This window comes from Capra hircus, chromosome 4, assembly GCF_001704415.2.
Source record: "Capra hircus breed San Clemente chromosome 4, ASM170441v1, whole genome shotgun sequence".
NCBI classification, from domain to species: domain Eukaryota; kingdom Metazoa; phylum Chordata; class Mammalia; order Artiodactyla; family Bovidae; genus Capra; species Capra hircus.
This window is the reverse complement of record NC_030811.1, coordinates 8,023,135-8,045,788: the sequence shown is the minus strand read 5'-3', so window position 1 is coordinate 8,045,788 and position 22,654 is coordinate 8,023,135. Positions and strand designations below refer to the sequence as shown.

General features: G+C 63.0%; 1 protein-coding gene across 1 annotated transcript in view; it reads left to right on the top strand.

Moving 5' to 3' along the window:
- The window catches only part of SSPO (SCO-spondin), a 56,460-nt gene that overhangs the window by 6,664 nt on the left and 27,142 nt on the right, over positions 1–22,654 (top strand). Inside the window, 43 exon segments of the mRNA XM_018047477.1 lie at positions 80–179; positions 840–998; positions 1,089–1,168; positions 1,463–1,615; positions 1,899–2,070; positions 2,249–2,489; positions 2,836–2,980; positions 3,875–3,992; positions 4,606–4,781; positions 4,866–5,093; positions 5,277–5,442; positions 5,624–5,858; positions 6,801–6,990; positions 7,111–7,205; positions 7,454–7,710; positions 8,054–8,188; positions 9,058–9,254; positions 9,380–9,507; positions 9,594–9,703; positions 10,017–10,166; positions 10,286–10,379; positions 10,464–10,633; positions 10,834–11,067; positions 11,246–11,430; positions 11,432–11,467; positions 11,905–12,154; positions 13,321–13,412; positions 13,501–13,732; positions 13,873–14,025; positions 14,127–14,267; positions 14,355–14,537; positions 14,629–14,779; positions 15,356–15,509; positions 15,662–15,716; positions 16,587–16,691; positions 16,985–17,194; positions 17,302–17,411; positions 18,384–18,552; positions 18,653–18,791; positions 19,281–19,353; positions 20,101–20,164; positions 21,453–21,623; positions 21,921–22,064. Coding sequence (XP_017902966.1) covers positions 80–179; positions 840–998; positions 1,089–1,168; positions 1,463–1,615; positions 1,899–2,070; positions 2,249–2,489; positions 2,836–2,980; positions 3,875–3,992; positions 4,606–4,781; positions 4,866–5,093; positions 5,277–5,442; positions 5,624–5,858; positions 6,801–6,990; positions 7,111–7,205; positions 7,454–7,710; positions 8,054–8,188; positions 9,058–9,254; positions 9,380–9,507; positions 9,594–9,703; positions 10,017–10,166; positions 10,286–10,379; positions 10,464–10,633; positions 10,834–11,067; positions 11,246–11,430; positions 11,432–11,467; positions 11,905–12,154; positions 13,321–13,412; positions 13,501–13,732; positions 13,873–14,025; positions 14,127–14,267; positions 14,355–14,537; positions 14,629–14,779; positions 15,356–15,509; positions 15,662–15,716; positions 16,587–16,691; positions 16,985–17,194; positions 17,302–17,411; positions 18,384–18,552; positions 18,653–18,791; positions 19,281–19,353; positions 20,101–20,164; positions 21,453–21,623; positions 21,921–22,064 — 6,550 coding nt within the window.

Below are 22,654 nucleotides of genomic sequence, written 5' to 3'. Positions count from 1 at the left end.
AGGAAGCTGGACACAGGAGGAGGAGGGCCACTGACTTTGACACTTCCTTGACGTGTCACCACCCCCCTCCCCCCCGCAGGCCCGGGTAATGATGGGACCAGAGGAGGTGCTGATCCGAGGTGAAAACGTCTCTGTGAACGGGCGGCTGGTACCCGAGGGGGCGTCTCAGCTTCTCCCTGGTAAGGCGGGTGGGCACCAGGAGGTGGCCCAGGGCCCCATTTGCTTCTCTGGGACAGTCTGTCCATCCGCAGGGCGTGGGTCAGAGGGCAGCTGAAGTTGGGCAACTGGGTGGGCGCCCACAGCCTCCTGACATCCCCACAGCTGTTGGGAGTCAGCATTTGGAGATGAGGGAGCCCGCTGAGATGCCAGGAGGTCGTGGTCCTCATTCCCTACCCCTGCAACCCGCCTCCTCACAGGGTGACCTGGGGAAAGTCCCTCTACTCACCCCTGCACCCAGGCCTCAGAGGCAGGGCTTTTGTGCTTCTAGATGGGTCAGGCTCCTCCCGGAATTGTCTTGCTTGGGGTCTGGGGAGTGAGGTAGGGGTGTGTGTGTGTGTGTGTGTGTGTGTGTGTGTGTGTGTGTGTGTGTGTGTGTGTGTGTGTGTGTGTGTGTGTGTATTGTAGTTTACCTGTAGTTTATTTTCAAGAGCGCATCCATAGTGTTCATGAACTTCTCAAAAGAGGTCTGTGATGGGAAACCAGTGGCTTCTGCTTTAAAAGGTATAGGGTGCAGAACTCTCTAGAATAGTGAGAAGCCCTTTCCTCCTTCCCAGGGCAGTCTGAGCCCCGGTGTGATGGTGGGAGGGGTGGAACTGTGACTCCCTGCTTCTCCTGCCCAGGGCTCAGCCTGCAGTGGCAAGGGGATTGGCTGGTGCTGTCGGGGGGTCTGGGGGTTGTTGTGCGGCTGGACCGGTCCAGTTCTGTCTCCATTTCTGTGGACCGAGAGCTCCAGGGACAGACGCAAGGCCTCTGTGGGGTCTACAATGGCCGGCCTGAGGGTGAGTGGGGGTGAGGTTTGGTTGCTGCTGTGGGGAGGAAGGGGAGACAGGAGTTCCCAGACATAGCTGTTCTGCCTCAACCTCCCCCAGATGACTTCCTAGAGCCTGGCAGGGGACTGGCTGCGTTAGCTGCCACCTTTGGGAATTCCTGGAGACTCCCAGACTCAGAGGTGAGACTGCAGTGCTGGGTTCCCTCGCTTTCTGCCGGCTCACCCACCTGCTCACCAGCAAGCTTTGGTTCACTAGCTAGTTATCTAACCTCCTGCCTGTGGATTCACAGTGATCCCGGTCCCCCACGTCCACTTAGGCTTGCCACTCTGCTGCCCTCCACAGACCCAGGATGTCTGGGCTGGTAGCCATGAGGGCGGGGTCTTGAACCAGCTGCCAGGGCAATGGCCATTTTCCTGATGTCCTGGTTAATATCCCTCATCCTGGCTCCTTGGCCTGACTCCGATTGTCCCCAGCTTGGGTGTCTGGATGCAGTGGAGGCAGCTCAAGGCTGTGAGGACCCCCTGAGGGACACAGAGACGGACACGGAGGCTGGCCGGCTTCGGGCTGAAGCCCAGGATGTGTGCCACCAGCTGCTGGAAGGCCCATTCAGAGAATGCCACACCCAGGTATGGATGGGGGTGTAGGTGGCATCAGGCATTAGAGAGGTGAGGAGTACTAAGGCCGTGTCAAACGGGGCCCCTGGTCCTGCCACCAAATTGCTTTGGGGCATGGGTCAGGGCACCCGCCCCACTTGCCTGATTTGATCTCTGGGAGATGAGACGGCCCCAATATGTTGTCTCTAAGGTCCTTTGCAGTGTTCACCGTTTGATCCTAAAACAAGGGCGTTTGAGAAGCAAAAGGAGGGAGGCGCTGGATGCTGGTTGCTGAAGGGCTGTCTTGTCTTGGCAGGTCCCCCCTGCAGAGTACCACGAGGCCTGCCTCTTCGCCTACTGTGCTGGGGCCCCAGCGGGCAGTGGGCGGGCAGAGCGGCTGGAGTCCGTGTGCGCCACCCTGGCCAGCTACGCCCAGGACTGTGCGGCGCGGCGCATCGCAGTGCGCTGGAGGAAGCCCGGCTTCTGCGGTAGGGCGGCTGCCTGCCCGTCTCTGCCCAGCCTCTGGCCTCCCCTCTCTGTGGAATCGGGGGATTGACCGAGGGCCCTCGAATGGCTCCTGTTTCCCTGAGGTGGGGTTCCACCAGTGGGCTCTGGCCGGAGGCGGGGAACTCCTTGGGTCTTACAGCCCAGCCCTGTACCCCGCAGAGCGCCTGTGTCCGGGGGGCCAGCTGTACTCCGACTGCGCCTCGGCCTGCCCGCCCAGCTGCTCGGCAGTAGGCGAGGGAAGCGAGCGGAGCTGCGGGGAAGAGTGCGTGAGCGGCTGCGAGTGCCCGCCGGGTCTCTTCTGGGACGGCGCCCTGTGCGTGCCTGCCGCCCGCTGCCCCTGCTACCGCCGACGCCGGCGCTACGAGCCCGGGGATGTCGTGCGCCAGCTCTGCAACCCGTGGTGGGTGCGCGGGCCTGGCGGGCCCTTTCGCGGGGGCTGAAGGGCTACCTGTAGGTCCCTTCTGACCCCTCTCTTACGCCATCTGCTCTGCAACCTGCCTCCGCTTTGGGAGAGCCTCCTTCGCAAGTGACCTGTGACCTCTCAAGTTATAATTGACCGTCCTGCTTAAAAACCTAGCGGGCGACCTCCATCAGCGGACCTCTAGCCCTAACGGGGGGGAAGGGAGTGCCGGGGGATCAAAGTGTTCGGGGTGTGGGGGTGGGAGTCTTCAGCTCGGTACCGTCCCCAACCCCAACCCCCGGCCGCGCGGACCCCGAGCGCCGTCTCTCCGCCCCTGTGCCCGCAGCGTGTGCAGGGACGGCCGCTGGCTCTGCGCGCAGGCGCCGTGCGCCGCCGAGTGCGCGGTGGGCGGGGACGGGCATTACGTCACCTTCGATGGGCGGAGCTTCTCCTTCCGCGGCCGCGCAGGTTGCCGCTTCAGCCTGGTGCAGGTGTGCAGCGCGGGCAGACAGCGGGAGCGGAAGCGGGGGGCCGTGACAGAGCCCTGGGGGCCCTCGTAGGGGTGCTGATGGGGGTGAGGGAGAGCAGTGACTGTAAGGAAACCGCTGAATAAACGAGACAGCCGTCCAGGGAAGATGGCAGCCGCACACCCCGGAGCCTGCCGGGTTCTCGCCGCCGCCTCAGGTTCCCGTGGGAGTCTCGCTGTCGGCGCCGCCCCGCGTCGGGGGCGCCACGCAGAACCCACCCGCACAGCCCCTTCTCACAGATGGGACGGCTGGGCTTGTTACACACGCTCCTTCCGCAAAACGCCCCCGGGGCCGGCGAGGGGTGGCAAGTAGAGAAGGGACCGCCTTCGTCCCCAGCCCTCCTCCCCCGGTAAAGTGAGGTGACTTCCCAGGTTCCGGCCCGGCACGTTCTTACACACGTAGACACAAACAGGGGCTCCTGCGACGCTCTCATACGTGTGCACCCTTAAGGGGACTCAAGAGACGTGAGCATATGTCCCCACAGGGAGGAGGGGGAGGAGGCATGTTGCCCGAACCTGTGCATGCGCGCGCATGCACAAACACACACTTCCACATGTGTACGTGCTTACACACACACTTCCACATGTGCGCGTGCATACACACTTCCACATGTGCATGTGTGTACACAGTCACACACACTTCCACATGTGCACATGCGTACACACACACAGTCACACATGCTAGCCCTTGGTGCGGGTTAAGCCCCTCACCTCACAGAGTGTGGCTGGCTGGCAAGCGGTCAGCACAGTTCTGTGGGAGCTGTCCTGAGTGTGGGCTATGGGCGTCCAGTAAAACAGAAGAAGGCCCAGGAGGGACCCTCCCGCCCCACCCCCACGACGTTCCTCACCATCTGCCCAGGACTTTGCCAAGCGGCAGCTGCTGATTGTACTGGAGTACGGGGACTGTGACGCTGGGAGCTGCCTCCAGGCCATCTCTGTCTCCCTGGGGGACATCCTCGTCCAGCTCAGGGACTCAGGTAGCCCCAGCTCTCAGGGTCCCCGCCTTCCAGGCCTTCTGCACCCAACAGCCCTCCAGAGTGGCCTCCTTCCATCTCCCCTCTCCCCATGGACTCCGCCTCTCTCCAGCACTTTCTGTCCACACCGCCCTGTGGTTCCTAAACCCAAATTCTCCAGCTAGACTCCCACAACCGAGGTCATTGCCTCAGCTTCCCCCTCACTCTGCCATCTCTGGAAGATGCAGAAAGGCCTGTGGCGATTTTCCCAGGGATCTTCTGCCCGGCCCATCTCGGGAAAATACAGTTAAAGGGTTCTGAAGGAGCTGAAAGGCTTCATGGTATACCTAGTCCAGGCAGGCCCTTCCCAGCTCCTCCTGCACACTGACTCCAAGGGCAAAAGCCAAGTGGGTGCTAAGGGTCCCATGGGGGTTGCTCGGGTGGGATGGGTGACCTCCCAGGGGTCACTTCGGTCCCCCTTGCTCAGGGTGAGTGGCCCACCGAGACAGAGCTCCCCACCTCCTACCCTGGGTCCTTCCCTTTCTTAACAGCCCCATCCCGAAATGTGCCTTCCCTCCACCTCATCGGCCTAGCCCAGCCCTTTGGGGGTGGCCTCCTCACAGACCTCCTATTCCAGGAGCTGTGCTGGTCGATGGTCAGGATGTGGCCTTGCCCTGGAGTACAGCTGGGGGCCTCAGTGTCTCCCGGGCCTCTTCCTCTTTCCTGCTGCTGCGCTGGCCTGGTGCCCGCATCCTCTGGGGAGTGTCTGACTCTGCAGCCTACATCACCCTGGACCCCCACCACGCCCACCAGGTATGCCCAGAGGGCAGGTGAGTGGCTGGGCCTGGCTGCTGTGGGCCTGGATTTGACTGTCCTGTGCCCACTCCTGTGGCCCAGGTGCAGGGTCTGTGCGGCACCTTTACCCGAAATCAGCAGGATGACTTCCTGACCCCTGCCGGCGATGTGGAGACCAGTATCACCGCCTTTGCTAGCAAGTTCCAGGTGGCAGGCAAGGGAACGTGCTCCTTGGAGGCCAGCACCCCGCTTTCCCCCTGCAGCACCCACACTGAGCGCCAGGTTTTCGCGGAGGTAGCCTGTGCCATCCTGCATGGCCCAACCTTCCAGGTAGCCAGCTTGGGGGCCCTTGTCCTGTTTGCCCCTGTAAGATGGGATCAGTACCTGCCCTGCCATCCTTTTGGGCTCCTGGGAGGGCCTTGCTCCAAGCCACGCCAGGGCTGTTGAGCACCGGGAGGTGGCAGTGGGGAATCCATGGGGAGGAGCTGACCCATTTCCTCGTCTCCCTCCAAGGAGTGCCACGGGCTGGTGGACAGGGAGCTGTTCCACCTGCGCTGCTTGGCAGCTGTGTGTGGCTGCGCCCCTGGCTGGGACTGCCTGTGTCCCGTGCTCGCGGCCTATGCTCGGCGCTGTGCCCAGGAGGGTGCCCTGCCTTCCTGGAGAAACCGGACCTTCTGCCGTGAGTCTGCTTAGCCAGCCAGCTGCACCCTTACATTCCTTGCAGCTCAGGGGGATCCAGGGGCTTTGCAGCAGGGAAGGGTCCCAGAAGGATCTCTGACCTCCGCAGATTGCTGGCTTTGCTTTCTTTCGGAGGCAGGGGAGCAGAGCAGCCCCTAACCTGCATGTGTCTCTGTGCCCAGCTGTCCTGTGTCCTGGTGGCCAGGAGTACCAGGAGTGTGCCCCAGCATGTGGTCACAACTGCGGGGAGCCTGAAGACTGTGGGGAGCTGGACAGCTGTGTGGCCGGCTGTAATTGCCCCCTGGGACTGCTGTGGGATCCCGAGGGCCAGTGTGTGCCCCCCAACTTGTGCCCCTGCCAGCTTGGGGCCCGTCGCTATGCCCCTGGCAGTGCTGCTATGAAGGACTGCAACCGCTGGTGAGAGCGGAGACCTGTCGGGGGAGGCAAAGAGCTTGGGGGTGAAAAGGTGGAGCTCAGAGAAACAGGGTGACAGATGTGGGGAGGATGGCATGCCCATCAGAGCGCTGATCACATCCCTCGGTTGTGGAGCACTTTAGGGCTTATAAAGCACCTTTATGTACATTACCTTATTTAATCTTATTTACTTCTTGTGTGCATGCTAAGTTGCTTCAGTCGTGGGATTCTCTGGATTGTAGCCCTCCAGGCTCTTCTGTCCATGGGATTCTCCAGGCAAGAGTGCTGCAGTGGGTTGCCATGCCCTCCTCCAGAGGGTCTTCCCCCACCCAGAGATCGAACCTGTGGTCTCCTGCAGTTTCTTGCCTGCTGAGCCACCAGGGAAGCCCAATACCCTAATAAAGTAGGAAGTAGAAGAATTGTTGCCATTTTACTGATGAGGAAACTGAGGTGCAGAGAGGCTAAACAGCTTGCAGAGTCACAGAGCTTGTTAATGACAAAGGACAGAACACAAGTCTCTGAATTCCAGTTGAGTGTGGTCCAGAGGCTCCTCTAAGAGTTAGGACATACAGAGAAGTTCCAGATCGACAGACACTGTGCCAGAGTCCAGGGTTTGGTGGGTGAGACTTCAGTGAAAGCCTTTTCCCACTGGTACTGTGAGTAGGGTTGTTCAGTATCTTGGCTCCTCCCCAGAGCCCAGAGAATGGCCCCTATTGGTGTTGGGGCAGGCTGGCAGTTTGTAATCCCAGGTGTGGCCAGGTGCTTGTCACACTTCTTGTGCTTGGGGCAACTGGGGTTGGGGGTGAGACACTCAGGTCTCTAGCATCGGAGCTGGACCTTCCCACAAGGTTAGGGGCTTTGGACCCCCTGGGATCCTGAGGCTGTCCCAGGGCAGGTCAGGGGCCTGGAAGTGAGGTCTTTCCCCTGCCTCCCAACCTCCGGCAGCGTCTGCCAGGAGAGGGGCCTCTGGAACTGCACTGCTCACCGCTGCGCTCCGCCCCGGGCCTTCTGCCCCGGTGAGCTCGTCTATGTCCCTGGAGCCTGCCTCCTCACCTGTGACAGCCCTGACGCAGACCGCCCCTGCCCACCAGGCAGCCCGAGGGGCTGTGTCTGCCCCCCAGGCACCGTGCTGCTGGTATGTCTGGGAGGGGCTCCGCTAGCCAGCGCCCTGCCCTGGCCCCTGGCTGGGTGTAGCAGGCAGGGAGGGGACACCAGGCAGTCCTCCATGGAGCCCCTTGTCCCCGGCCTCTGCTAGGAGGAGCGCTGCGTGCCTCCCGAGCTCTGTCCGTGCCGTCACGGCGGCCAGTGGTACCTGCCCAACGCTACAATCCAGGAGGATTGCAACCTGTGGTATGTAGGCCCTGCCCTGTGACCTATGACCCTGCAACTAGTGACCCCTGGCTGGGGGTTGGGATGATGGGTGGGGTGGGATAGCCAAACAGGCCTGGACAGTGGAAGCTCCCAGCATCTCTCTGACCTGAGCGTCTGTCTGGCGTTGCCTGGAATCTGGACTGCTGCCTCCCCGGCATTCAGCCCGCCCCACCCCCCGCCCCAGGTCCTGGTCTTCCTGATGGTTTCCTCTCCCCCGTTGCCCACAGTGTGTGCCAGGGTCGCCAGTGGCACTGCACGGGCCAGCGGTGCGATGGACGGTGCTGGGCATCAGGCGCCCCTCACTATGTGACGTTTGACGGGCTGGCCCTCACCTTCCCCGGGGCCTGCGAGTACCTGTTGGTGCGAGAGGCCAGCGGCCAGTTCATGGTCTCCGCCCAAAACCTACCCTGTGGGGCCAGCGGCCTCACCTGCACCAAGGCGCTGACCGTGCGGCTGCAGGGCACCGTCGTGCACATGCTCAGAGGTGGCTGTGACATTGAAGGGTGACGTGGGCCAGGGAGGAGGGCCCCCACCCGGGTGGCGTCACAGCTCTGCGGGGACAGCTGAGGCCTGGGGTTTCCCACATCTCCCCACTGCTAGCCATCAGTCCCAGGGTGGGGAGCTGCTGACTCTTCTCTTGGTTGGGAATCCTGATTCTGGAAGGCTCCAGGAAATTAAAGCCCAGAGAGGTCTAGCAACTTGCTCCAAGTCACACAGCTGGAGAAGTAAAGGAAAGGCTGGAGGGGAGGGAGGCTGGGAGGGCCTCATGGGGATCTCGGAGCCCCTGGACCCCGAGGCCGGGCCTGAATGCCTCTGCTCCCCCACAGGCAGGGCAGTCACAGTGAATGGGGTGAGTGTGACGCCTCCCAAGGTCTACTCGGGCCCTGGGCTGAGCCTGCGCCCCGCTGGCCTCTTCCTGCTCCTCAGCACCCGCCTGGGCCTCACCCTGCTCTGGGATGGAGGTCAGCACCCCACCCCCCAGTCATCTGACCCACGCCCTGCAGCTCCCCCCGGCAAAGTCTTCCTCTTGCACACATCTGATCGGAGTCTCCAAATTACGCTTTCGTCATTACATCTTTCTGCCTTATGAAAGCAATACCTCCTCACCAAAAGAAACAGTTTAAAAAAAACAGCAAGTTTTAGAGAGAAGAAATAAAAAGAAATCTCCTAACAGCCCACCCCCCAACCCCAAGCAGCGGGTGATTTAGAAATAACTTGTTACCGAGAAATCAAAGGAAATCCAAATGGCCCCCGATGTGGGCAAAGTCATCTGCAGTGATGCTTCTGGGGCTGGAGGGTGTCACAGTTGGTCCTGGACTCGGGAATCTGCCCTCTGGAGATTTTCCGTACCCCACCTCCAACCTGAGTTTAGTTAAGAAAGTAGGCTCTCACTTCCTGCCCTGAGCCCCGCATAGGTAGGTCTCATGTCTGTCACTGCCAAGCATCCGCCCCAAACACGAGGGAGCCAGCTCCCCCACTGAGGGGTTGGTACCCTTGTCAGATGGTCAAACCGGCCCACATGATATAGGCACCTAGGCCTTCTCCCCACTCCCTTAGCTCAGTTAGTAAAGAATCCGCCTGCAATGCGGGAGATCTGGGTTTGATTCCTGGGTCAGGTAGATCCTCTGGAGAAGGGCATGGCAACCCACTCCAGGGCTGGAGCATCCCATGGACAGAGGAGCCTGGCGGGCTGCAGTCCATGAGGGCTGCAAGAGTCGGACACGGCTGAGCGACTAAAGCACCACCTCCAGCAGGTCTTCTCCCCACTCCCGGCCCTGAAGAAGGCCCCCAGATCAGTCTCCAGAGCCCCCCTGCCACACTCTCTGTCCAGGTACCCGGGTCCTGGTGCAGCTGTCCCCCCAGCTCCGCGGCAGGGTGGCTGGCCTGTGTGGAGACTTCGATGGAGACGCCAGTAACGACCTCCGGAGCCGCCAGGGGGTCCTGGAGCCCACCGCTGAACTGGCTGCCCACTCCTGGCGCCTCAGTCCTCTCTGCCCAGAGCCAGGGGACCTGCTGCACCCCTGTGCCGTGAGGATGGGTCGGAGAGTGGGGGAAGGTGGAAGGGGGCAGCTGCCGGAAGCCGGGGTGGGGGGTGGTTCCAGAGGTGGGGTGCTGTACAGGGGTCTGGCTGGTCCACGGGGGCATCCCTGCAGGTGAATGCACACCGGGCCGGCTGGGCCCGCGCCCGCTGCGGGGTAGTGCTGCAGCCACTCTTTGCCCGGTGCCACGTGGAGGTGCCCCCACAGCCGCACTACGAGCGGTGTGTGTATGATGCCTGCGGGTGAGAGGGGCAGGCCTGGGGACCCAGGGTGGGTGTGGCTGTGTTGGCGGGGGAGTGGTGGTGGGGTTGACCGCTCCCTCCCACAGCTGCGATTCGGGGGGCGACTGTGAGTGTCTCTGCTCGGCCATTGCCACCTACGCAGACGAGTGTGCCCGGCACGGGATCCATGTGCGCTGGCGCAGCCAGGAGCTCTGCCGTGAGTGTGCCCAGCCCTCAGTTTGCGTTACCCCGTCTCGCCACCTGCTCAGCTCCTTTGGGGATATTTCTGGCCTGAGAGCCATTCATTCATTCCTGGAGTGCTGACTATGAGCCAGACGCTGTCCTAGGTGAACCAAACATGCTGAGATCGCTGCTCTGTCGCAGATAGCCTTGGCAGGTGCCCAGCAAGACATCCACCCCATCCATACACCCCGGTGCCCTCCAAGCCTCGCTTTGGGCTGGCTCGCCCACTGCTCTTGCTTCTTGGGGCCTTGCCTGCAGTGACCCAGGCCTCTCTCCTCCCCACCCAGCTCTGCAGTGTGAGGGGGGCCAGGTGTATGAGGCCTGTGGCCCCACGTGCCCTGCCACGTGCCGAGACCACCGTCCCGAGCCTGGGTGGCCCTGCCGGGCCGTCACCTGTGTGGAGGGCTGTTTCTGCCCCGAGGGGACTCTGCTCCACGGTGTGTAGGGTCAGAGTGGGCAGAGGGGAGGGGGCTCTGGGTAGGGGGGTGCGGAGGGGCCACAAGGCCGTGGTGACGGCGTGCCTCTTTGGCTGGAGCCCTGCCGTCTGTGCCCTCAGGAGGCATCTGCTTGGAGCTGGCTGCCTGCCCGTGCGAGTGGGGGGGCAGCTTCTTCCCGCCGGGCACGGTGCTGCAGAAGGACTGTGGCAACTGGTGAGCGGGGCGTGGGGTGTGCCCCCGTGCCCTGGGCTGGCCAAGCCCAGCGCTGCCGCTGATACCCGGATGCCTTGTCCACAGCACGTGTCGGGAAAGTCAGTGGCTTTGTGGGGACGACGGCGGCCGCTGTGTGGAGCCCGAGCCTGGCTGTGCGGAGGGAGAGACCCCATGCCAGGAAAGCGGGCACTGTGTGCCCCACGGGTGGCTCTGTGACAACCAGGATGACTGTGGCGATGGCTCAGACGAGGAGGGTGAGTGTCCTGGGTGGCATGCGGCAGTGACAAGTGGTCGGTCAGGCCTCCGATGAAAGCACGTGTCCTAGGGCCGCTTCCTAAGATGCGGGTCCAGTTGCCAGCCCCTTGTGGGCAGGGTTCAACCCCAGTTTCTGGTGTTGGGGCTTCTCTGGGAGCCTCTGTGGGTGTCCTGAGCCTGCCGGCCCTCTCTGCCCCAGGCTGTGCCACCCTGGGCTGTGGCGAGGGGCAGGTGTCTTGCAGCTCCGGCCGCTGCCTGCCCCTGGTCCTGCTCTGCGATGGGCAGGATGACTGTGGAGACGGGACGGATGAGCAGGGCTGCCCGTGCCCCCAGGACTCCCTGGCCTGTGCCAATGGGCACTGCGTGCCCCCGGCCCGGCTCTGTGACGGGCACCCCGACTGTCTGGACGCTGCTGACGAGGAGTCCTGCCTGGGTTAGTGGTCCCTATCCCGGCTCCAGCCTACCAGGCATCCGTCTCGTGAGCCCCCACCTGCCTGCCTCTCCTCCTTCACCAGTGCAGGTTCTGGCTGAAAAGTGGGCACCTGCAGGCATGTGAGAGAGGGCATCCTGAGGAGCAGTACCCTGGGACCAGCCCTTCTCTCTGGCTACAGGGCAACTGGACTGTGCCCCTGGAGAGGTGTCCTGCATCGATGGTACCTGCCTGGGGGCCATCCGGCTGTGTGACGGAGTCTGGGACTGTCTGGACGGAGCTGACGAGGGGCCTGGGCACTGCCCCCTCCCCTCTCTGCCCACTCCCCCCGCTGGTACCTTGCCTGGCCCCTCTGCTGTCTCCTGGGAGACTGCACCTACCCCCCTGGCCAGCGTCAGCCCTGGTGAGCCTCCTGGAGGAAAGGGCATTAGAAAGCTGGCATCTTGAGGCCTGGGAGGGAGGGGACAGGGTCTCAGGGGGAGACCTAGGGGCACATGTTGGGGGCGGGGGTAGGAGTAAGGCACAGACCAGCTTCCTGGAGACAACGGAATGAAGGAGGGGAAGGGAGAGAGGACTGAAATGAGTCCAAACCTTCTTCCCAGGAGTTCAAAGCCGCCTCTAAACGGCGTGGCGTCTGTTGGGAATTCTTGGATGAGGGGAGAGCTTTAGGAAAACCAATCGGTTATCAAAATGCGGGAGGGACGGGACTTGGGGAGGAGCCGAAGGTAGGGGGATGGCCTCGCGCAGGGAGGGGGCCCGGAGGGGCTTGGAGAGGGCGGCGGCGGTGGAAGGGCCCGCCGGCCTGCGGGGAGTTGGTCCGCCCCGCCGGGGTCTAGCAAGGACGTCCCCGCAGCGCTGCCCTGCGGCCCCTTGGACTTCGCGTGCGGCAGCGGCGAGTGCGCGCCCCGGGGCTGGCGCTGCGACGGCGAGGGGGACTGCGCCGACGGCAGCGACGAGAGCGGCTGCGACCGGCCCTGCGCGCCGCACCACGCGCCCTGCGCGCGCGGCCCGCACTGCGTGGCCGCGGAGCAGCTGTGTGATGGCGTCCCGCAGTGCCCCGACGGCTCGGACGAGGGCCCGGGAGCCTGCGGTGAGAGCCTGGCCGCGACACGCACTGGCGGGCGGGTCGCCCTCTCTTCCCACCCCAACCCGGCGCCCCCGCTAGAGAGAGTGACTTAGGTCTAAGGCATCCGAGCCTGGAGCGAGTTTTGTGCTCCTTGAATATCTTCTGAGAAACTCTCTGAAAACTTCTTCCCGCCCGCGCAGCCCGGGGAGGGCGCGGAGGAAGAGAGTAGAAAGGGCTTTCTGCCTTTGATAAAAGGGCGGGCCTGAGTGGCTTTGCCGCAGGGGGTGGACCTGTTTGGGGGGCTCCCCTCAGCCTCTCCCCACCAAAACAAGGGGGTCCTTTTGTGTCCCTGCAAGTCAGACCTTCACTGTCCTGACCACCGGGGTGGTGGGGGAGGGGGGAGCTGTCCATAGGCCCCGTTTCCTCCCCTCCCTGTGGCCTGCCTTCCTGCACCCTCCCAAAGGTGTCTCTGAGCCAGGCTGGGTCCCCTGTGATTTTTGTCTCATACTTGGCCTCCTCCAGGGTTCCCTGGTGACTCAGGGGTAAAAGAATCCGCCTGCAAGGCAGGAGATTTGGGTTCGATCCCTGGGTTGGGAAGATCCCCTGGAGAAGGAAATGGCAACTGACTCTAGTGTTCTTGCCTAGAGAAGCCCATGGACAGAGGAGCCTGCTGGGCTCTAGTCCATGTGGTCACAAAGGGTCAGACATGACTGAGATTAACATTTTGGGCTTTCTAGGTGGCGCTAGTGGTAAAGAACCCTGCTGCCAATGCAGGAGACACTGGAGACTAGGGTTCGATCCCTGGGTTGGGAAGATCCCCTGGAGAAGGGGATGGCAACCCACTCCAGTATTCTTGCCTGGAGAACCCCATGGCCAGAAGAGCCTGGTGGGCTACAGTCCATGGGTTTGCAGAGTCAGAAGACTGAAGTGACTTAGCATGCATACAACTCCTCCATGCCTTTGGAGCCGTACCCCTTGCGGGCTCCACCCAGCTATTCCCTTGCAGGAGTCTCTTCCCCTGTGATTTGACCCCCCAGTTGTGCCCGAACCCCCAGCGGCTCTGGGATGGGCTCCCCACCTGTCCCCGGGGTGAGGACATTGTGGGCCTCCCCTGGTGGAGGCCAAGTCTGATGCGGGCCGGGGACGTGGCTCCCTCTTCCACCTAAGTGTTTTCTCTTCTCTTCCCTCAGAGGGGCTGTGGGCCGCAGGAGGCCCCAACCAGACAGGGCTTCCCTGCCCAGAATACTCCTGCCCGGATGGCCTCTGCATCCGTTTCCAGCAGGTGAGGCTGAGAAGCGGGTGGTGCGGAGGCCCGAACCCCCGGTGCCCTCAAAGCACGAATCACTCCAACCCCACTGTTCTGACCCCAGGTGTGCGACGGGCAGCCCGACTGTGAGCTGGCGGGGATGGCAGGGCCCTCCCCAGAGGAGCAGGGCTGTGGGGCCTGGGGGCCCTGGAGTCCCTGGGAGCCGTGCAGCCGGACATGTGGGCCCGGGGCGCAGGGCCGGAGTCGCCGCTGCTCGCCCCCAAGCCTCCCGGTACTGCGGCACTGCCCCGGCCCGGAGCGCCAGACTCGGGCCTGCTTCGCAGCCGCCTGCCCAGGTGAGGGGAGTGCCTGGACACCAGGAGCCCAGCGTGGCGGGCAGGGCTTGCGGAGAGCAGTGGGGAGGAGGAGGAGGGCGCTGGGCCCCCCAGCCTCACAGCCGCTCCCCACCCTGCCGGCTGGCCCTCGCCTCCCACAGAGGATGGTGCATGGACCTCCTGGTCGCCCTGGTCCCCGTGCTCTGAGCCGTGCGGGGGCGTCACGGCTCGCCACCGGGAATGCCACCCACCCCAGAATGGCGGCCGGACCTGTGCCATGCTACCCGGGGGCCCTCCCAGCACCCGGGAGACCCGTGAGTGGACGGGAGGCAGGCATGGCAGAGGGAGGGTGGAGGGGCGGTGGTGGGGGTAGCTTGTCCCCGATGGGGACCCACCCGCAATGACCTCTTTCCAGGGCCCTGCCCTCAGGATGGCTGCCCCAGCGTCACCTGCTCTGGGGAGCTGGTGTTCCATGCCTGCGCCCCTTGCCCTTTGACCTGTGATGACATCTCTGGTCAGGCCGCATGCCCCACCAACCGGCCCTGTGGCGGCCCAGGTAAGGGGGCTCTGGACCTGGGGTTCAGGGGGCCTGTCCACCCAGCCAAGCTCTCTGCAGGGAGGCCTCACTCCGGGCCTCCCTCAGGCTGCTGGTGCCCTGCGGGGCAGGTGCTGGGTGCCCGGGGGCGGTGCGTGTGGCCACGGCAGTGCCCCTGCCTGGTGGACGGCGGCCGCTACTGGCCCGGGCAGCGCGTCAAGACAGACTGCCAGCTCTGCATCTGCCAGGATGGGCGGCCCCGGCGCTGCCAGCCCAGCCCAGACTGCACGGGTGAGCCCGACCCCGAGCCTTCCCGAGGGACTCTGGTCTCCCCCAGACTGCCCTGCCTCCCCCAGCCCTGACTCGTGGCCCCCCTTCTCAGTGAACTGTGGCTGGTCAGCGTGGTCCCCCTGGGCTGAGTGCCTGGGCCCCTGTGGGAGCCGGAGCATCCAGTGGTCCTTCCGGAGCCCCAACAACCCCCGCCCAGCCGGTCGAGGGCACCAGTGCCGGGGCCTCCACCGCAAGGCCCGCAGGTACTGCGCCCCAGGAACTGCACCTCCAGCTCCCATCTGGGAAGCTGCCGTGTGCGCCCTTCCTCACTCGAGGTGCTTCCACGGGCCGGAGCCCAGATGAGGACCACCCCCATTGTGTGCCCCTGTTAGTCTAAACACCAGGACTCCTAGCACATCTTTGGGAACCCCTGGCCTTCTGCATCAGTTTTATGCCCAGTAGGTCCAAAAGGGGGATGTAGGGAGCCCACAGGTCCGGGGGTGGGTACGGACGCTCTGGTCTGCACCCTGTGCCTCTGGAGGTACCTAGGGGGAGGCTTGTGGGGCGAGTAGCCATATCTGCCTGCCCAGCTCCCTCCGAGACTGGCTCTACTGGCCAAGGGCCTTGGCACAGATTGCTTCCACCACCCTCTCTTGGGTCAGCTGCAGTCTGTCTGGTTCAGGGGTGGGGTCAGGGTGATGGGATGATCAAGTATCCCCTGTGGCCCAGGACTCTCCAGGACTTGTTATCACCGAAAGTCCCAAGTCCTGGGAAACGCCTCCCCCAGGCAGGCCAGGGTGGGCTGGTCACCAGCTGAGGGGCGGCCCCCCGCTTCCCAGGTGCCAGACAGAGCCCTGTGAAGGCTGTGAGCAGGACGGCCGGGTCCACCGCATGGGTGAGCGCTGGCGAGCAGCCCCCTGCAGGGTCTGCCAGTGTCTGCACGACGGCTCGGCACGCTGCTCCCCCTACTGCCCACTGGGCAGCTGCCCCCAGGTGAGGCGGGCCAGGGGGCGCCCGGGTGGGCAGCAGGGCTGGGACGGGGAGCGGTGTGTAGAGGCCAGAATTGTGGGCGGCGGCTGATGGAGTGGGCCGGGGATGGGCAGGTGGCCAATTCTGCATGTCCAGCCTGGCTCTTGCATCCGCAGGACTGGGTTCTGGTGGAGGGAGTGGGGGAGTCCTGTTGCCGCTGCGTGCCACCTGGTGAGTGGGTCTGGGGGGCGGCAGAGGAGCTCCAGGGGGAGGAGGATGGCAGGGAGTCAGAGGTGGCTGCACGGAGTCCCGGGGGGCGGGGGTGGGGGTGGCACTGGCTACCCCAGCCTCAGGGTGAGGGGAGCCTGGGTGGTGGACGCTGGGCAAGGAAGGGGCCCTCTGGGTGGGGGTGGGGGCCCCTAAGGCCGGGCCTCAGTCTCTGCCCGCCTCCTCTGACCTCCCCCACGAGGTCACCCTTGAGATACTTTCCTTTCTCTGGTTCCAATGGGCTGGATCTGGCTCCCTTCCTGTTCCCTCTAAGAGCAACCGTGACCAAGTTGGACTTTTCAAGATCATCTTTACTTGGAAACTGAGTCATAAATAAAACAGAACACAAAGGCTCAAAAACGGATGCACTTTGGGGCCCAGATTCCATATTTTAAAAGTACACCTACAGGCTGCTGAGGGTAGGAGAGCACCTGCCTGCACAGTGGCACAGGTGGCTGACTGCACAAGTTATGTGGCGAGTGGGGACCAGACTTGAGCCTGAAAGACCTCTCCCATCCAGAGATGCCCTATTCTGGTGCCCACAAAGGTCCCCTATTAGCGACAGCAGCCCTGATGAGGAACTGAACTGCAGCCACTCGGTCCTGGCCCCTGAAGTGGCTTTGGGCAGGTGGTTTTAGTTTGTGTTCTCTAAATACCTTCGGTGGAAGCGAAAACCCCTGACTCACTCAGGGATGGACCTTTCCCAGCTGTGGGAGGGGGGCGCTGTTGCCAAAACTCCCAGGGAAGTCTTGGGAGATAAAGTGCTCCAACAAGTGGAGAGAGGTGAGGGCCGGGGCCTGGTGTGAGCCTGTGTCTCTCCTCCCCCGCCTCCAGGAGAGAACCAGACGGTCCACCCCATGGCCACTCCCATGCCCGCTCCGACCCCCAGCCCTCAGATCGGAGCCCCTCTGATCACCTACCTTCTGCCTCCCCCTGGAGGTAAAGGCCACGGGCTGTTGTTAGGCCTAAGGGGGGTGTTGCTGAGGGGTTGTCCAGCCTGGGAGGGGAGACCGGATCACTGGACTATACCTCTTGCCTCCCATGGGGAGGACGGTTATCCTAAGGATCTAGAACCTCAGCCCAACCTGTTTCCTCCCTACCCCTGCCTTCCCTGGACCAGCCTCCAGTGACCCTACAAGGTCAACCGGGTAGGCTTTCAACCCTCCACAGCACCCCTTGTGCCTTCCTAACTATGGCCCCAGCAGGCTCCAGCCCCTCTCTTGTGCATCCAGATCCCTGCTATTCACCCCTGGGCCTGGCCCAGCTCCCAGAAGGGAGCCTGCCTGCTTCCTCCCAGCATCTGGAGCACCCGGCCTGGGCTGCCATCCTGAGGCCTGCCCCGGGGGCGCCAGGCTGGAGCCCCATGGAGCACGCTGATACTCAGGGGCACACCCCGCCTCACTACCTGCAGCTCGACCTGCTCCAGCCCAGGAACCTCACTGGTCAGTGGGGAGACGGTAGAGGCCGGGGCTGGAGGAGGAAGGGGTGGAGGATGGCAGGCTGGGGGTGGCGCTCGCTGCTTTAGCTTTGCCCCCTGCACCTCCCCCAGGCATCATGGTGCAGGGAGCTGGGTCCTCAGACTGGCTCCAGGTCAGCAGTGATGGTCTACACTGGCACAGCTATCGTGACATCCGGCCTGGCATTCAGCCTGCACCCCAGGTACTGCCCACTCGGACCCCCTGGACCAGTGACCCACCATGCCCTTTTGTGTGGGGCCCACAGTCTATGTTCCCAAGGGGTTTCTTGTTTCTGGAGGGACATTTCCTACTTTAGAGGCTTGTTCAGCACCTGTTAGTAGCAGGGACAGTGATCTGGGGGGCAGAAGGGCTGCAGTTGAAAGGGCACGATCGAAGTGGCCCAGATGGGGGGCGGCTGTGGGAAGCCCTACTGCGGAAGGAGGGAGTTGGGGTGACAGCAAGTTCAATGAGGGCCTCGGGGCGTGTGGAGAGCAGCTGGGCCCAGCTCTGCCCTCCTGGGGCTAGCATCCTCCCCAGGGAGCCTCAGATGGTAAAGAATCTGCCTGCAATGCCGGACACCTGGGTTCAATCCCTGGGTGGGGAAGATGCCCTGAAGAAGGAAATGGCTACCCCCTCCAGTACTGTTGCCTGGGAAATCCCATGGATGGAGGAGCCTGGTGGGCTACAGTCCATGGGTTTGCAGAGAGTCGTACACGACTGAGCGACTGACATCTTTATGTTCAGGGAGACTGTATGTTTGCTCTTAAGTATTTGACTTCTTTGGTGGCTCACGGTAAAGCGTCTGCCTACAATGTGGGTTCGATCCCTGGGTCTGGAGGATCCCCTGGAGAATCCCATGGACAGAGGAGCCTGGTAGGCTACAGTCCATGGGGTCACAAAGAGTTGGACATGACTGGGCGACTTCACTTTCACCTTCTTTGCCACGTGTGGGCACTGGCCTGGCCCTGGGGACACCGCAGTGGGCACCCTGCCCTCAGGAAACTAGGACCGGAGCCCCTCAGCCTTGAGGGGCCCGGATGACTCATGCTGGGAGACCATGGGTGCTGGGATGGCCTGGTCCATGCCATGCCATGGAGGTTGGGGGGACGGGCGGTGGGGGGCACACTGGGCAGGGTCACGGTGGCAGCCTGAGCAGACACCCCTGTGCTTGTAGCTTTTCCCCGAGAACTGGGATGGCGCCTCCACAGTGTGGATGTTTGCCCGGATGGTGCAGGCGCGGCACGTCCGGGTGTGGCCTTCTGATGGGCACCGCCAGGCTGCCCCCCGCAGTGATGCCAACCCGGGTAGCCCCCTGCGGGTGGAGCTGCTGGGCTGTGAGCCAGGTACAGGCTGGGCTGGGGGAGGGAGAGATGGCAGTGGGCAGGAGGGATGGGCAGGAGCCCTCAGCCATCGCCCCCACCCCGCCATGTCCCCATCGGGCAGCGCCCCTGTGCCCAGGGGTTGGGCACCGCTGTGCCAGTGGCGAGTGTACCCCCAGGGGGTCCCTGTGCAATGGTGTGGAGGACTGCGAGGACGGCTCCGATGAGGAGGGCTGTGTGCCCCTGCCCGCAGGCGCTGGCAGGTATGGGGCGCCCTGCCACCCGGCCTAGCCTTGGTAGGGGGGCCCGCCTTGTGGGAGGAGCCTGTGCCACCTTCAACCCAAAGTGCCCGTGGGCCCGAATGTGCTGAGTTGCTTCAGCTGGGCGCCTTTGGAGGCCTCGTCCCACGTGGGATTCTGTGCCATTGTCCTGGAGCTGGAGATCAGTGGTTCTCAGAGGGTGGTCCCTGGACCAGAGCCATCAGCATCACCTGGAAGTTGGTAGAAATGCAGACTCTCAGGCTGCAGCCTGGACCTGCTGAGGCAGACACTGGGGGGCGGGGGGCACCCAGCCCTCCGCTTAACAACCCCTGCAGGGGACTCTGACCTTTGGGACCACGGTGGAGGGCATCCCCATGTCTAGTCTCAGCGGGCAGTGCCCTCCCCAGGCCCGCCTAGGGATGACCCCCTGCCGGGATGGGGCTTCCGAAGCTGGGAGGGCCCCTGGAGCCCCCGTGGTTATTTTTCTCTCAGAATCGAGTCCACAGCCTGGATCTCTGCGCCCTCCTCCACCCAGCCTGGACAGCTGCTCCCTCAGCCCAGCGAGGTGTGTGGGGAGACGTGGGCCCAGCGGGTGGGCCGCAGGGCCCAGGACACCCCAGCATCTCAGCAACCCTGGTCCTCACTCCCTTCACGCTGTCAGCCAGCGTGGCCTCCCTGTGCAGCCCTGGTATTCCTTTCTCCATCGGGGCTTCAGCCTTGAGCCTCCTGGGGCCAGCTTGGTGCTGGGCTGGGGGCCAGAGGGTGTAGGGAGCACTGGGTGGACGCCGGGCCAGGAGGAGTCAAGGAGATGGGAGAGGCATAGAGGTCCATGTGCCTATAGCATGGCGATACCCACAGGTCAGTACCAGGGCATCAGGTGCTCAGAGCCAACCCAAGCCCAGAGGCCCCGGAGGCTTCCTGGACAAGGCTTGAAGGATGGGAGGTGGGGGGTAACGTAGAGATGGGGGCCGGGCACTTGTCCCACAGGAGAACAGCCTGGTGGGGACACCAGAAGGGAGAGTGACCTCAGCACTCAGGCACACGCGTGGGTGCTGGGGGTACGATGGAGGTTTGGAGAGAAGGGCCGGAGTGGCCCCCCTGGGCGGGCAGGAAGAACAGCTCCTGAACTCCTGGCACCTGGGGGGTGTGGAGCCCGACATCAAGACTGCACACCCCAGCCTTGCCCTGAGCCATGAAGGGGGTTGGAGCTGGGGGTCCGAGTGCACCCCCCGGAGGGGATGAGAAACTGGACACCAGGCTGAACTGCTGGGCTGGGGCCTCACCGGCAGCTGACCATCTCCTCTCTTCGCAGGGTCTGGCAGAAGCAGAGGCTGACCACTGGCATCCCGGGCAGGGGTCACCCATGCCCCCCACAGGTACATGCCCAAACTCGAGGCCGCCTTCCTGGCCTCACCACCCGCCACCCCCGACCCCTGCCGCCTGCCTGTTCTCTCAGGGCAGGGGGCAATTACCTCTCTGGAGTTCAGTTTTTTGACCCTTCTTGTCCTCTGACTGAGCAAGGAGGGCTCAGGGAGGCAGGCATGGTCCCCGTGGACTCCTTGGCCAGGTCCAGCCCCTGCCCATCGTCCTGGACTCCAGGGTGTGAGGCTTCTGGCTGGTCCCTGGGGCTGAGCATGTGCCCTGCAGGCGGGGGGGCTGCCTTCCCCAGGCCCCTGGCCTGTCTGTGGGCTGCCACCCAGGACTCCCTCCACCCCCCATCCCCCTACTCACCCAGCCAGGCACCCATTTCAGAAGCATTTGCAGGCAGCAGATGTGTCAGTGGGCACAGGGAAGCCAGGGTCACCCAGTTAGCAGGGTCCTAAATAGGACAAGGAAGGGGCTCCCGTTGTGTGCCAGCCCTCCCCCCTAACCATGGCCGCCTGGCCCTTCACCTGCACGAGGGCCCAGGAGAGCCGTCTTCTGGGGAGGCAGTCGGTGAGGGCTATCAGGGCAGCTGGGAGTGACCTTCTCCCTTGGGACGTGTTGGGCCCATCTCACCATCTGCCCAGAGCCTCAGTTTCCCCCTCTGTGAGCCCAGGAACACTTATGGTCCCTTCCAGAAAGTTCTGAGGATAGCTATTCGGAAGCCTGGCTAGCGGTGCTTCTGTGTCTCTTGTGAGAAGCAGATGAAGCCACTTGAACCATTGCTCGGGTCCAGGGAATGCAGACTCCCATGACGAAGTCTCCTCTCATCCCAAGTCTGGTTCTAGAAAAAAGGCTGTCTTCTTAAGCATGAATCTCTCGTACAAAATAGGTTCATCCCTCTTTTCCCTGTAGCTGCCAGGAGGCTCCCGGCCGATTTCTGTGTACCTGCAGCGAAGGGCTGGTGCTGAGTCTCTGGCCGGGCGGCTCCTCCTGCTGCCGTTTGTGTTTCTCCATAAACGTTGACTTTATAGTGAGTTTCACTTGGAGGCTGCTGTGTGTGTCTTTGTGAGTGGAGAGTACATATCTCACTCAAAGCTCAGCTTTTCTTCTGCGTTCAGTTAAAACCCTTCTTGTGCCCCTGGGACGACCGAGTCCCCTTTCCATTTTGATCTGAAGCCCCTCGGAAGGTGGGGTGTCACCTGTCACCACCCCGAGACCTGGAAAACCCTCTGGAGGGCCCACGTCAGCCTCATCTCAGGGACGGAACTGACAGGCTCCCCCTCCCTCCTGCTCCCCTAGGCAAGGGGCCAGCGAGTCTTGGGTCCGAACCTCACCCAAGTCCTGGGGGATCTGTGCGGACTGCGACCCCCAGCCCCACCTCCCAACCGGAAGTACAGGCCCTGAGACCAGAAATGGCAGCTGTGACGATGCTGCCCCCGCACCCTATGATGACACCCGAGGTCCCTGCTGGTGAGATGCCTCCTGCCCTGTAGAGACAGCTTCCCTGTGGAGGAACTGAGCCCCTGAGAGCTTGGCTGCTTTGCTCCAGGTCACACGGCTTGAGCTCAGGGGCTTGGGAGGATCAAGCCTAGGACCCAAGTCTCCTGAGACCGCTCCCTGCTTTTCTGTAATCCCACAAAGGGCAGGAAGGGAGGGCACAGCGGATGTCAGGAGGGAGGCTGGGGGGTGGTAGGAGGTGACAGAGGAGAGAGGACAGGGCTGGGGAGGGGGCGATGGCCGGTCAGCTGGCTGCGGTGGCGCCCACAGGATGGAGCACCACCCCAGGGCCCTTCCCACCCGTGCGGTGCAGCCCAGGCCAGGTGCCCTGCGAGGTCCTGGGCTGCGTGGAGCTGGAGCAGCTGTGTGATGGGAGAGAGGACTGTCTGGATGGCTCTGATGAGAGGCCGTGCGGTGAGCACCCTGGAGAGTCTGGTGCCATGTGGGTGGTAACGGCAAGATGGCTGTAGGTTTGGGGAGGTGCCTGCCTCCGTTTCTAGCATATATGAGAAGGTCCTGGGAAAGTCTAGTGGCCACGGGGAGTGGAAGGAAACTGAATGGGTTAAATCAACCAGCAGTGTGTGTTTTGGGGGTTGGTGAAGGGGGGGCTTGGGATAGGTGTTTTATAAAACCTCTCTGACCTTGGAGGTTGTTCATCTATCCATCTATGCATCCATCAAAGTAGACCACTATGCTCAAAGCCTAGTTTTCAATCAAGAGAAGAGCGATCAAGTATTAGCCAGTAATGGAAAGGATGGAGTGATAGCCAGTTACTCCAGGGGGAATCCATCAGGAAGGGATACCTGGGGAGTGAACTGTTCTGGCTTCTCTTGGGACACTCGGAGAGCTGTTGACAAACACACTGTGAGATGGTGTGTGGACGGAAGAGCACCCCACTCATAGCAGAGGGAAGCCCGGGTGCTGGGCTGGGTGGGTGTGGGAAGAATCAGGAGGAAGGGAAGGCCAGGCTAGGGTCAGCAGGTTCAGTTCTACGCTGGGCCTGG